Raw genomic sequence first — 14727 nt, forward strand, 5'->3', positions numbered from 1 at the left:
CTGAGATGGTGAGGGCTGATATGAGTGGTCAAGATGCATGGGGAAGGGGGCCCTGCGAGGCCATGGCAGAGGGTTGAAAGGCAAGAATAGGTACTAATGAGACAGCCAGGAGACCCAACTTCTACATTCTGTTCCACTAGGACAAGAACGTCCTCTCTTCCTGGAGCAGTGGGGTATCTGAACTGGGAACCAGGAATCCCCAATCCTCTTCCTGTTTCTATTTACATCTAAAAGGTCTTCCTGCCATTTATGCCTTAAAAAAAAAAAAAGACTGACCTCTATAGCAGGTGAGAAGTTGCTATATAACACAGAGCCCAGCCAGGTGCTCTGTGATAACCTAGAGGGGAGGGGTGGGGGAGGGGAGGGAGGCTAAAGAGGGAGGTGAAATATGTACACTTATGTCTGATTTGCATTGTTGTACAGCAGAATCCAATAGAACATTGTAAAGTGATTTTCCTCCAATTAAAAAAAAAATAACCTCTAAAAGAAGACCCATGTTTCCTGTTTTTAACCTCTCCTGGGAATGTCAGTATAGATGAAAACCTGCAATTGGAACTCTGAAGCTGCAAGTGTTGTGAGTGGGGACAGCAGCTTTGGGAAGATAGAGTGCCCTTTTGCCAACCTGTTCTCAGGAACTTTGGTGAATGGGCAAAAACTGCTGGCTCTATCCACACAGTACTTCCTTCAATTTTTGAGTCCATCTCTTCTTTCTAAACGCTACACATGGACTCTCCTGGCTGTCCAGTGGTTAGGACTCCACGCTTCCACTGCAGGGGACACAGGTTTGATCCCTGGTCCGGGAACTAAAATCCCAACATGAACAAACCAGTTTCTGTCTGACCTGGCTTTCAGTGAGCCATCACTTTTAAGTCACAGGCCTCACCCTGCTCTGACTGGACATCCCCTCCTAGCATACAATGTTCACGGAGGCTACAAGACCATGAGGCCACAGGGTTCTCCTTACCATTCTGAATAAATCAGTTTGCAAAATCTCCAGATCTTCCTGCAAAGCATCCATACGTATGAAGCAATGCCTCAACAGGCATACAAGTTGGCCTCCTGTTAGGTCCTGGGGCAGGGTGGCATCAACTTGAAAGTCTTCAGTCCATATAATGAAAGTTAAAAAAAAAGAAGGCCACTCACATGGCCTATGCCTTCTACAGAGACAAGTACTTGGATGAGATTCCAGGCTGCCTCCTTCATCATTTCAGCTGCCTCCTTCATCATTTCAGTCTAAATACCTCAGTGTTGAAGGCTCAGCAGGAAGAAAGGTATCAAGTGCTTCCAAGGCCCCTAGGCCTTTGCTTAATGCTAGAATTCCTTGACAGAAAACACTGCAGTAGTGGGTGCTCAGGGGAGAGGCAACTAGAATGGGGGTACTTCTCCCAGGGCAAACACTGAAACTTCTCTGTTTCAGGATAGTTTCCTGAACCCTGGGCTAAGGTTATTCATGTAGATAGGATGATAGCCACGGATACTGCCTCAAATTTAGTAATTCATTCTGAGCTCCCTTCAGAGAAACTGAATACTCTTATGATCCATCTTTCCTATGAAAGAATGGGAGGATTCCCCGCCATCATTATTTGCTGAGTGCCTGATACCTGAAGAATTTAGATCATGGAGGATGGGGAGGCTGAGTAACCAGACAGATACAAACAGGTAACTTCAGATATACAAGAATGATTCCATTCTTTTATTTATAAAGAATTTTCCAGGTATTGGTGGTAGGCACTGAAGATACAATGCTGCATAAAAGAGAGAGTTTAGATTCCTTTTTGTGAAACATCCCGTATGCCCCTCCTAAAAACATTGTTGATGACAGATTCCTATCATTGGCTACCTCAACATTATGCATTCTTTCATCACATCCAGGATCTAGCTCTAAATGGTGACTTTCCTCAGACTGGAGACACTGGACATGATTCCCTTTTCCCGTGGAGTTTCTGGTGTCTAAGAAGGCTTGACCGCCTGCTAAAATTTCTCCTGCATATGCTACAAGTATAAGGCTGCTCACCTGTATGGGTTCTCTGGTGTTTAATAAGGTGGGAGTTCTGAATGAATCTTTTCCCACATTCATAACATTTAAAGGGCTTCTCTCCAGTGTGAATTCTTAGGTGTGTGTGTAGATTTGTATTATGACTAAAGCTTTTTCCACACCATGAGCATCTATATGGTTTAATTCCTTGGTGTGCCAATAAGTGCTTATTAAGATCTGAACTCCATCTAAACCGCTTATCACATTGTTGACATTTATAGGGCTTCTCTTCAGTGTGAATTCTCTGGTGTTTAATAAGGTCAGAGCTAACTCTAAAGCTTTTTCCACATTCCTGACATTTAAAAGGTTTCTCTCCCGCATAGCCCTTCCCATGAAGATCCACAGGTTTTGGAAGCCCTTGTTTACAAGTTTTAAGTTTCTTTCTTTTCCTCCCTGGAAAAGCACGATGTCGTTTCCGTACCCTGCATGTACCACCGTGATTTTCATTGCCCTCTGTTGTCTGAGCAACTTTCATTCTGGCCTTTCTTAATACTTTGCATCCTGATGGTTGTATTTCTGATGTAGAAAGAGATACAGGTTGGTCATTTCCAGTGTCATTTTTGAGCTTTAACCCTGTTGGAATAAACAGAAGAATCAGCCATCTGTTCCCCAGAATAAGAAAACTGTAGACATGGAAAGAAAAATCAATGCTGATAGCTTTTAAAAAATACAGGAACAAGGGATTTTTGGTCAAATCTGGACAAAATGGCACAGACCCATTTCTCCCTGGTCCTCCTTGCTGGGCACAACAACAAATCCATTCAAGAATGCAAGATACAATGAACAGAGAATTCTAAAAAGTGGTAAGAGGAAGGCAAAATGGTTTGGGACCCCAGGACTAGAAGAGTAACACAGTAGGTATCTTACATCCCCACATCCAAAAATGTAGGCAACCCAGATCTAGTGTTTTCTAAATCTCAACTGAGCAACAGAACGCTACCTGAATAGGCTTACTCCATCCCCAATCTGAAATGGGAAACCTTCTGACAACATCAGAACTCCAGTCAGAGACATCAGATTTGTCATGCAGAACTAGCAAGACAGACCTCGCTAACCAGCCACTAGCAGCCTGCCCCAGGAAGCTTCTTCATCCCTATGAGTCAGAGATTCCCACTGAGAGACACTCTAGCCTAAGTAAAGATCTTCCTCATTCCTCACTCTTGGTGGCAGCATGAGCAGGAGCACATAGGAATCCCAGCAGTACCACACAAATCAAGGAGACCAAAATAATACCATAAAAGCTCTGAAAATTAAGCTGTCACGAGACAAGTATTCTACAAAGTAGGAAAGAACTTAAATGCTAAACTAAAACAGAGTGACTGCCCATTAAAATATTTAAATAGGACCCAGACTCTAACATAATAGACAAAATGATCAGGATACAAAGAAATAAGTCACACAGCACACCTACAACCAAAAAAAAAAAAAAATCACAACTTGAGTGAGAAAAGACAATCTGACAAAAATGGAATCAGATTGGTAATCAAAACCAGAAAGACAATAGAAAAATCTAAAATATATGGAAACAAATGGAAATATACTTCTAAATAATCCATGATTCAAAGAGAAAGTCTCAAGGGAAATGTAAAAATACATAATTAAATGAAAATGAAATTATATCAAAATATGTGGAATGCAGCTATAGGAATGCTCAAGAGGAAAATATATAGCCCTAAAGGCATACAACAGAAAAGAGGAAAGCTCTCAAATAAATAATCTAAGTTTCTACCTCAAAAAACTAGAAAAAAAAGGAAAATAAAAGTTGAAGAAAGGAATAATAAAGATCACAGCAGAAATTAAACAAAAAACTTGCCCCTCAAAAAATTAATGAAATTGATAAACCTGTATTAACTTAGGCAAAAATGAAAGAAGATGCAAACCATCCATATCAGGAAGGAAATTGGGTCTATCACTACACATTCTGCAGCAATTAAAGAGATAATAAGGGAATACTATAACCAACTTACGTTCACAAAGTTTAAAAGTTAGGGGAAAATGGGTGAATTTCTCAAAATCTACAAACTACCAGAATTCAACCAGTGTGAAATAGATAATCCGAATAGCACTCTGAAAATTAAAAATTGAATTCATAATTAAAAAGCTGCCAAAACAGACATCTCCAGGTTCATATAGTGTTACTGGAGGATTCTACAAAATATCTATACAATTAACACTACTTTTGTATCATCTCTTCCAGAAAAGAAAAAGTAATATTACCCAAATCATTTCACAAGGCCAGTAATTACCCTGATAACAAAATCACACAAAGACAGTACTAAAAAAGAAAACTACAGACTAACATCTCCCATGAACTTCAACACAAAAATCCTCAACAAAATATTGGCAATCTGAATGTAACAATATGTAAGCATTATATACCATGATCACATAGGATTTCGATATTTGAAATCAATCAACATAATCCACCATATATCAACAAGCTTTGAAAGATCATAATCCCATTAACTGACACAGAAAAGTATTTGACAAACCCTACATCCATTAATGATAAAAAAAAAAACTCAAGAGGGACTTCCCTGGTGGACCAGTGGCTAAGACTCCACATTCCCAATACAAGGGGCCCAGGTTCAATTTCTGGTCAGGGAACTAGATTCTGAAATGACACTAAGAATTTGCATGCCACAACTAAGAGTTCACATGCTTCAACTAAAGATCCTGAGTGCTTCAACAAAGACCCAGCACAGCCAAAAATAAATAAAAACACTAGGAAAGTTAGGAATTATATCAACTTGATAAAGTATCAATAAAAACCCTGCACTACACCCCGATGTTCATCACAGCACTGTTTATAATAGCCAGGACATGGAAGCAGCCTAGATGCCCATCAGCAGACGAATGGATAAGGAAGCTGTGGTACATATACACCATGGAATATTACTCAGCCATTAAAAAGAATTCATTTGAATCAGTTCTAATGAGATGGATGAAACTAGAGCCCATTATACAGAGTGAAGTAAGCCAGAAAGATAAAGACCATTACAGTATACTAACACATGTATATGGAATTTAGAAAGATGGTAATGATAACCCTATATGCAAAACAGAAAAAGAGACACAAATGTACAGAACAGACTTTTGCACTCTATGGGAGAAGGTGAGGGTGGGATGTTTCAAGAGAACAGCATCGAAACATGTATATTATCTATGGTGAAACAGATCACCAGCCCAGGTTGGATGCATGAGACAAGTGCTCGGGCCTGGTGCACTGGGAAGACCCAGAGGGATCGGGTGGAGAGGGAGGTGGGAGGGGGGATCAGGATGGGGAATACGTGTAAATCTATGGCTAATTCAAGTCAATGTATGACAAAAACCACTACAATATTGTTAAGTAATTAGCCTCCAACTAATAAAAATAAATGGAAAAAAAAAACCCTGCACTAACATCACATGTAATAGTGAAAGACGTAACGTTTCCATGATAAAATTGGGAAGAAGGCAAGGATGTTTGCTCTCACGATTCTTATTCAACACTGTACCAGAAGTTGGAGCTATTGCAACAAGGTAAAAAAATAAATAAATAGAAAGCACTATAGATTATGTGACTATGTATAATAATCCCAAGAAATTTACCAAAAAAAAAAACCTTCTTAGAACTAATAAGCAAGTTCAGTAGGGTCACAGGATAAAATAAAACATAAAATTAGAGGCATACCTATACAAAAACAGTGAACATTTGTTTTAACATAAATTTAAAATAATACCATTTACAGTTGTGCCAATGAAAATTAAATGCTTCTGCATATACTTGGCAAACATGCAGAGGATCCGCACACTGAAAATTATAAAAAGTAGATGAACAACTATACTCCAACAAAAACATAAATAAAATAAATTTTTTTCTCTATCAAAAAGTTGGTAATGGGACTTCCCTGGTGGTCCAGTGGTTAAGAATCCACCTTCCAATGCAGGGAACTCAGGTTTGATCCCTGGTTGGGGAACTAAAATCCCACATGCCCCTGGGCAATGAAGCTAGTAGCTGCAACTAGAGAGAGCCCTCGAGCTGTAACTGGAGAAGCCTGCACACCACAATAAAGACCCAGTGCAGCCAAAATAAATAAATAAAATTTTTTAAATGATGAAAGAAATCAAAGAAAACTTGAACAAACATACTGTGTTCATTGTTTGGAAAAATCAACACAGTAAAGGTATCAATCCTCCTCAAATTAACATACAGTTTAATGTAATTTCTAGCAAAATTCCAAAAAAGTTTCTTATAGGTAAGCTTATTCTAAAATTTACATGGAAAGGGAGAGGCCCTAGCATAGCTTAAAATAAAATTTATCTTGACAAAAGAATAAAGTAGGAAGAAAGACTCTGATTTAGGCTTTCTATATTGTATAGCTACAGTAATCAAGACAGTGTGATATTGGCAGAGGGACAGACACATAACTCGATGGAACAAAACAGATATACAAGTATGCCCAATAGATTTTGACAAAAGTGCAAAAGCAATTCAATGGAGGAAGGCCAGCCTTTTCAATAAACAAGGCTGAAGCAACTGGACCTACATAGGCAAAAAAACAAATGAGCTTCAACCTAAATTTCGTATCTTATATAGAATCGACTCAATATGAATCACAGACTTAAATGCAAATTTAAAAAACTTTTAGGAAAAACATAGAAAATTTTAGGGATCTATGGCTAGCCCTGATACCAAAAATAACATCGGTAAAAAAACAAATGAAAAATTGGGCATCAAAATAAAAAACTTTGTAGAAACCCATGGGAAGAGGATAAAAAGAAAAATATACAGACTTGGGGAAACTACTTGCAAACCATATATCCAAGAAAGCACTACAATCTATAAAAGAACTCTCAAAATTCAACAGTTAAAAAACAACCTAATGAAAACCATGGCAAAGGCCGTTTCACTGAAGACAATATAAAGATGGCAAATAAGCACATGAAAAACTACAACATCATTAGCTATTAGCGAAATGCTAGTCCAAGCCACAATGAGATAACATTACATACTTAACAGAAGGCCAAAAAAATTTTTTTAATGGTAATAATATTAAACAATGGCAAGAATGTAGAGAAACTGGATCACATCCATTGCTGGCTAGGAAGGTAAAATGATGCAGTCACTCTGAAAAACAGTTTAGCATTAAACATCTAATTACCATATGAAACAGCAATTTCACTCTTTCGCTCTCTATCCCAGAGGAATGAAAATTTACTGTCTCTACACAAAATTCTGTACAGGATTCATGGCAGCTTTATTTGCAATAGCCCAAGACTGAAGACAGCAAAAATATCTTTCAATGGATGAATGGTTAAACAAATTGTGGTTTATCAATATTATGAAATGCTTCTCAGCAGTAAAAATGAATGAACTACTGATACACACAATAACTTAGATGAATTTCCAGGGAATTACTGTGAAGGAGAAAAGTTAATCTCCCAAAGCTACGTATTTTATGACTCTAATCATATATTTCTGAAATGGCAAAATTTAAAAACTGTAAGCAGATCAGTGGTTGGCATAGGTTGGTGATGAGGTAGGGTGTGGGAGGGAAGTGTGTGTTGTTATATTGATAAAAGGGCAACAGGAAGGATCCTTGTGGTAATGTATCTTGATTGGTGTGGTGAATATACAAACCTCCACATGTGATAAAACCTTATAGAACTAAATACATACACACTCACAAATGAATACAAGGAAAAATGGAAATATGAATAAAGTCAGTGGACTGTACCCATTTTATTATCCTGGTTGTGACATTATATACTTTTGCAAAAGTTATCATTGAGGGAAAATGGGTAAAGTGTATATGGGTTCTTTGTATTACATTTTAAATATGCATGTGAATCTACAAATAACTCAATAAAGAGGTTAATTTTTAAAAATATATAGGAACAAAATCTTAAAAATGTTAAGCCCTTATAAAGGCTCCTATTAAGGAATTTTCTCCTCTTCCTATATGTACATTTACCTCAAAGAGACTCTCCAAGAATGTCCTTGAACTCTTAGGGACGTTGGGTCTATGGTTCTTGCCCTTGTGCTAAACATATCACTTTAAGTTTAGGGTGCAATGATAATGCTCTGAGAATAAAACTTGGAGGTCATGGACTGCCATCTAAATTCCAGACTACTTTCAGAAAAAGCGAATAACTATACTTTTATTTACTCCAAACATTTAAATGGGCAGAATCTTAAACTCAGTTATCTTCTTTATATTCTACTATGGCTGTGGGTGGATGTGCAATGAGGAAACTAGGAACTAAACCTAAGGACACATGGAAATGTCGTGGGACTGGGAGTCCTGTGGTATTCCAGCAGACCTAGTTAGAGATGAGGCGGCTGAGACCAGGATGTAAGAGCAGAAGAGGTTGAGACATGGTTGTATTCAGGACCTATTTTGAAGACAGAGCTAAGAGTACTTGCTGACTGATTGGCTGGGGGGCGGGGGGTAGGGTATAACAAAAGGACTGGAAAAAAGGATAACTGAGAGGTTTGGGGCCTGAACAACTGGGTAAAGTGTGTTTGCTATTGACATGGAAAAGATCTGCAAAGAGTGGGCTTGCAGGGTAGGGCAAGAGTATGATAGATCAAGCAGTCTACTTAGGAAAAAGATGTGTATTTGTAAAAAGCTCTCCAGGTGATCTGCATCTGCCTTCCCTTTCCCTCACACCATCAAGCTGAGAACCAACCCACTGCTGGGACACTGGGACACTCTCACAGGGGTGCATTTTCCATGAACTGAGGATGTAACAGATTGCTCAATTGCTATACAAAGGAAAAGAAGACTCTTTACCTAGAGAGGTGACAGTCTCATAGATTTCCTGCATTACATCAATGTAGAGGGTCTTCTGATTAGGGTCCATTATTTGCCATTCTTCCTTGGAAAAAGACAAGGCCACATCTTCAAATGTCAACTGCGTCTAAAGAAGAGAGTAAGTTGTAGTTCAGTACTCGCTACAACAGAAGCCGTCCTATCACTCATCTCTGAATTACATGGGAGGCCAGTTACCAAAAAAGTTAAGGGAAGATTCAAGGGAAAAAAAGTGAGATGACAGAAAAGGTGCCAAAGAGATCAGTACACAGCTTGGGAGGTGCCCCAATCCCACAGCACCAATCCTAGCTGCCTAAGGAACATCTGGGGCTAATGTGCCTCAGAGCACCTGCTGTGCAAGGTAGGATCATGGGCAGCAGAGAAAAGCAGACAAGGCCACATTCAGGCTGCCTGAAAAAGCTTGTAAAGTAGAGCTCACCTGAGACTCAGGCAAGGTGAGCTCAGATGCCGTCTTCCAGCTTGGGGTGCTTTTCTGCTCACAAAAGGTTAGACTCTCTTCAGCAGGCACAGCTGTGGGAGAGAAGGAGCCAGAAAAAATATAAATATTTTCTGTTTATGAATACCCCAAAACAACTTCTACAGTTTAGGACTCCTTCAGTAAAGACAGCTCACCTTCACATGTGTGTGTGCGCACGCATGAGCGCACACTCACACATGTACACCAAAAGTGGCCTTCGCCTTGTAAATTAGAACCAAAAAGCCACCACTCCATAGAATTGGTTCCCAGTTTTCATTAAATTAAATAGGGCTTCCCTGCTGGCTCAGAGGTTAAAGCGTCTGCCTGCAATGTGGGAGACCTGGGTTCGATCCCTGGGTTGGGAAGATCCCCTGGAGAAGGAAATGGCAACCCACTCCAGTATTCTTGCCTGGAGAATCCCATGGACGGAGGAGCCTGATGGGTCCATGGGGTCGCAAACAGTCGGACATGACTGAGTGACTTCACTTTCACTGCTTCCATTAAATAAAAGGAAATCCATTGTTTTTCCTGTCATTAAAGAAACTGTTGACTGAGCTGGGCAAGCATTAGGGGTGTTTGAAAATTAAAACCTCGGGTCCTCCAGTGTATGGTGGGAAACATGGGAGATTTCATTACTTTTTTCCTGGTGTACAATTCTCTTCCCATTCTGCCACTGACAGCCCATTTCTGATCCCAATTTCTCCTCTAACTTCTAACGGTGAAATGACCCCACTTGTCCCTGCTCTACCTTCTTCTCTCCTCTCATATTTCTATAGAGAAAGGTCCACATTATGAATACCAGCGTTCTGTGGTTTGGATGCTTCTGTACCCCAGAAGGACCTTCACCTTCACCCACCACTGACCTACTGTACTCCCACTAGAAAGATATCCTAACTGAAAGCATGACTGGGCACCTGGAAAATTCCCATGACATGCTACCTGAACCAATTACTATCACAGCTCCCAAGAGAAGATAATTATGATGAAACTCCTTACCTCTTTCATACACAGGCTGGGTTTCTTTGTGAGTATTCCAGCCCGGATCTTGCAGTATCTGGTATATATTCCAACATTCTTTCTGGAACAAACCCGTTGGTTGGGGCTCTGCTGGCTTCCACTTAAAGCCTGGGGCCACTGCTGTTCCTTCCAAGAGCTCTGTGTCCCTTCCCAGTTCATGGGCTGTGACCTAGAAATAATCCCCCTCCTCATTAGCAAAGAACTTTTGGTTTTGGGGTGGTGATGGAAGAACAAACAAGAGTAGAGTCCAGGTTTGGGGAGTGTGTAAGGAAGTAATTTTTAAAAATGAAGAGATATTGTGCCATGATTTTCTCACAAGGAACTGTACACATGATCGGGGAAAATCAGATTAAAATGAGAGAAGCTATGATTGTTGCTGGCCTCTACACCTCCTCGGACAGCCACGGCTCACGCCAAGAGCAGGGTAGGGGCAGGCTGCCTGTTCTCTCACTGCCTCCACTCTCTTGCTTTCTAGACCTGGATCCTTGATTTAGGGGGCTTTTATTTTCTAGTTTTCTCTAAAGAATAAGAAAATGAATTAAAAAGGGTTTTCTGTCAGATTTTCCAATCCTCCCACGTCAAGGGAACAATTTCATGGAGAAAGGGGATGCAGCAGAGGAAAAAATTGGGGGAAGAGCTGGATTCAACTTTCCTCCATACACTTCAGGTGTATAAGACACTTGTGCTCCTCAAGGTGGGCTCTCAAGGAGAGAAAGTATGCTGCCACCTCCCCAGGGCAGACCTGGTTACCCACTCACCAGCAAGGCCAAGGCAAAGCATGAAGGAAGGCCATGGAGGCTCTTTTCTCCTGGCCCTTAGATGTGTGTTCCCAGCCCAGAGAGCACCACCCCTCAGTATTCAGATTTTCTCCATTTCTCTGTTAGCTTTTTTCTTCTTTCCGATCCTTGTTTCCCTTTTCTCTTTCCATTTCTTCTCTTTCTTTGCAGTCTCCCCAGAAAGGTTTGATTTATACTTTGGCTGCTACCCTCTCCTGCCTTTGACCTTTAAAACCCTGCATTCAAAGTTTTTTTCCTCCCTTCCTAGCATTTTCTTGCCTTTTATTTCTTGGCTGCTAAGTCCTGTCTCCTTGGCCATGCTAGGCCAGGCCCACCACCTTCAATTCACCCTGGCCCTAAAGAGGGCAAAATGCATTTTTTTTCTAGGGCCAGGAAAAGACTCTCCGGAACTCCCAAACCTGGAAGCTGTCACTGCAAGTCTGTGATTTCAGACTGCACTTAGTTATTCTAAAGGAACAACAGTAGAGTGACTTAATCCATCTCATTCTCCAATTACTGCCCCCCACTTTCACCCTCTTTCACAGTGTACATGTAAGGAATCTTTCTGCTCACCTCATTGCTTATTCCACCAGATTCTCTCTGAAAGCGGTCTACCAGGGCCACAGCCTCTTTGACGCTCTGTGGATGATACTTCTGCACCCAGTTCTGGATATGACTGGGCAGAACGTCCAGGAACTGCTCCAGCACCAGCAATTCCAAGATTTGCTCTTTTGAGTGGATCTCTGGCCTCAGCCACTGACAGCATAATTCCTGCAGTTGGCTGACAGCCTCACACGGTCCAGGTGCATCATGATAACAGAAGCTCCGGAAGTGCTGGCGAGCACTCTCAGGACTAAGACTGCCCATCTGTGGGCTGGATTTCTTACTCTGATTGGAACTCTCTTTCACAGACCTCTTAGTCCCCTGCAAAACCTCCACATGTGGGTACAAGCATGCATTCGCCTTCACATGGCTCATCATTATTTGCTCTAGGAACTGTTTTTCTCCTACGTGTGACATCCTCTTGGGGCCACCTGATAACTGAGGCCTTGTCAGGCTTGGTACAAAACCAATGAGTGGATCTTCTCCCCAAGGGCACTGAGAGAGGGGAGGAAAAAAAAAGTACACATCAAGAAGAAAGCCACATGACACACATTTACTATTTATAGTTATCAGAGAAGGAGGAACAGAAAGTTATCAGAAAAGAAGGAACAGAAAGCAACTGTTCTGCCTCCTCTTTAAAATTAACTGCCACTTCTGAAGACTCAAGACTCAGGACATGTCTTCACCCTTTCCTTTGTTACCCAACTTTGAAACAAATTTACAGCTCTGGAAAGACAAATGTTAGTTCATCACTTTTTCTTTAAGGTTGATGGATGAAAAAACTTGCATGCATTTGCTAAAAGAAGCTTTGATGTTATCCAATACTTAATCCGTGTACTTCCTGTCCCACCTTTACAAACAGGGGTATTTTACTTTCTCTACATTTTAATAGATCATTCCAGTTTCTTATCTTCCATGAGATGAGGGACAACTTCTCTGTCCCTTCATCTTCTTATGCAGACTGATTCCTTTGCTTTATGGAACATCTATATTCTGTTTTCCATCATATTAATACTGGAAGGGAAACTGAGACACCCAGATCAGAAAAGAATTAGAGAAAAAGTAACCTTATTCCTTTCAGCAAGTTTCCCCCCATTAAGCTATCAGATGGCATAAACATTGCTTCTTTGGCACCTCCTGGGAACACTTATAATGGTCACTGTGCCCCTTTCTACCTATGTATGAAAATTTCTGCTCACTTTACTAGAAAAACTGACAGCTGGCTTTGTTTACAAGATATCCAAACGTCACACTGTTTAAAAAAAAAAAAGGAGAAATAGTGACGATTAAGGTTCTTCAGAGACAAGAAAGGTCCTAGAAAAGGTAACCCTTGTCTTGACTTTACATTTCCTCAGGGTCATAGAGATTTTTAAGCAAGGCTGATGATGGCCTTGAGAGTCTGATTTTCTCAGAGGTTACCCAAGAGAAACAACAACAAAGCTCTTTCAAGGAAGCCACAGGTATTCAAACAAATGGTTGGTTCCTGCTGCCTATCTAGGCTCAGGAGGTACAGGGACACTTCCTGCATTTCTCTGTCAGCAGAAACTAATGTCTTGGAGGCTGAAATGACCCCTTTCTTGGAGCTTCCCTGATAGCTCAGTTAGTAAAGAATCCGCCTGCAATGCAGGAGACCCCAGTTCGATTCCTAGGCCGGGAAGATCTGCTGGAGAAGGGAAACGCTACCCACTCCAGTATTCTGGCCTGAAGAATTCCATGCGCTGTATTCGAAAAGAGTTGGACACAACTGAGCGACTTTCACTTTCCCCAGTAATATGCTCATAAGCCAGCAGAAACGGGCAAGTTTCGCTGGGTGCACTGGTAGGCCTTATTGCCCTATGCCCCACCTACACCTTCTCGGTCGAAAGTACCAAAAGCTCTCAACACACCAGCAGCTTCCGAGTCTACTTCAGCAGCATCCCTGGGGTTTATTTGCACACACTGTACAAAAGTTTGCTTCCGGAGGTTAGATGTGGCTGTAGGTGGCCTTGAGTACCGGCCTCCTCAAGAACAGGTCCCGCCGGTTCTCAGACCGACCCGCCGCCCGGCAAAGAAGCCACAGCGAAAACGAAAAGGCTGCGCCCCGGCTAACTTCCGCCCTTCCCCCCATCCTCGCTCACCACAACGCAGCTGGCACGTGAGGTATTTCTAAGGGTATCTCTCGGTATCTCTCGGGGGTCTCCTGACCAAACCCAGAAGGAAAATCAGGTTCTCGATTACCTCCACCCAGCTCTGGCTTCCGTGGACACCACTTCCCTCTTTCTGGGCTCGGCTATGAAGTCACCACACCTCACGCCGTCGCGGGGAAGAAGGCAGGTCCGGATTCCCGCGCCCCCGGGGATGATGTCGGGAAGGCGCCAGGCCCCGGGAGCGCACGGGCCTTGGGAGTTCAGTTCCCGGCGCGATGCCTCTAGCGCCTTGAGACCGTGCCCCGGCTCGCCATTTTGGGGTCTCGTGCTGTGGGCCGGGCGCCGGCCGGAAAAGGAAGTATGCGCTTCCGGTGGCTACGTGACAGCCACGCCCATCACCGCCCTCCCTCCACCTGCGGAGTCGCAGACGCGCGAGTCCGGAACTGTCTCGCAGGTCCGCCCCATCCTGGGTTCAGCCCCGGATGCAAAAAAAAAAAAAAAAAGACCGTTCAGATCACCGAGTCTCGGGTTCACGGGAGTCCTAGCGGTGCCGCAAAGGAGGCTGTCTCCTGCGAGCATTGTAGCCGGCTGACGCCCAGCGCCGTGATCTCGGACCCCCCGACTTGCTGCGTGTCTTATGTCCAGATTACTGCTACATCACGTTCCAACAGCCGGTGGCCTTTTCTACTGGGAAGTTCCCCTGGTTAGGACCCCTATCTCCGAAAGTCGTCACTAGGCTTGTCCCAGGACTCGAGTTAAGAGGCTTTTGGTCCTCCTGGCCAGACCCCTCGCTGGATCAGGAGCCTCAGTCCCTGATATTTTAAAAATCCTTTTCTGGTTTGCAGGCACGTGCTTCCCAACTGTTATTATTTATTCTTGTTAGGTAGGTTTTAAC

At 42.1% G+C, this 14727-nt stretch overlaps 1 protein-coding gene across 1 annotated transcript; it reads right to left on the reverse strand.

Moving 5' to 3' along the window:
- Positions 1 to 1664: 1664 nt before the first annotated feature.
- Positions 1665 to 14194, reverse strand: ZNF75D (zinc finger protein 75D). Its single transcript, XM_061137873.1, has 6 exons — positions 13924 to 14194; positions 11677 to 12201; positions 10307 to 10496; positions 9272 to 9363; positions 8815 to 8941; positions 1665 to 2608 (listed from the first exon to the last, which is right to left on the reverse strand). Exons 2-6 carry the CDS (start codon positions 12121 to 12123, stop codon positions 1899 to 1901), a joined length of 1566 nt encoding a protein of 521 aa, XP_060993856.1. The 5' UTR covers positions 12124 to 12201; positions 13924 to 14194; the 3' UTR covers positions 1665 to 1898.
- Positions 14195 to 14727: the final 533 nt, after the last annotated feature.

Source organism: Dama dama, chromosome X, assembly GCF_033118175.1.
Source record: "Dama dama isolate Ldn47 chromosome X, ASM3311817v1, whole genome shotgun sequence".
Classification (NCBI taxonomy): domain Eukaryota; kingdom Metazoa; phylum Chordata; class Mammalia; order Artiodactyla; family Cervidae; genus Dama; species Dama dama.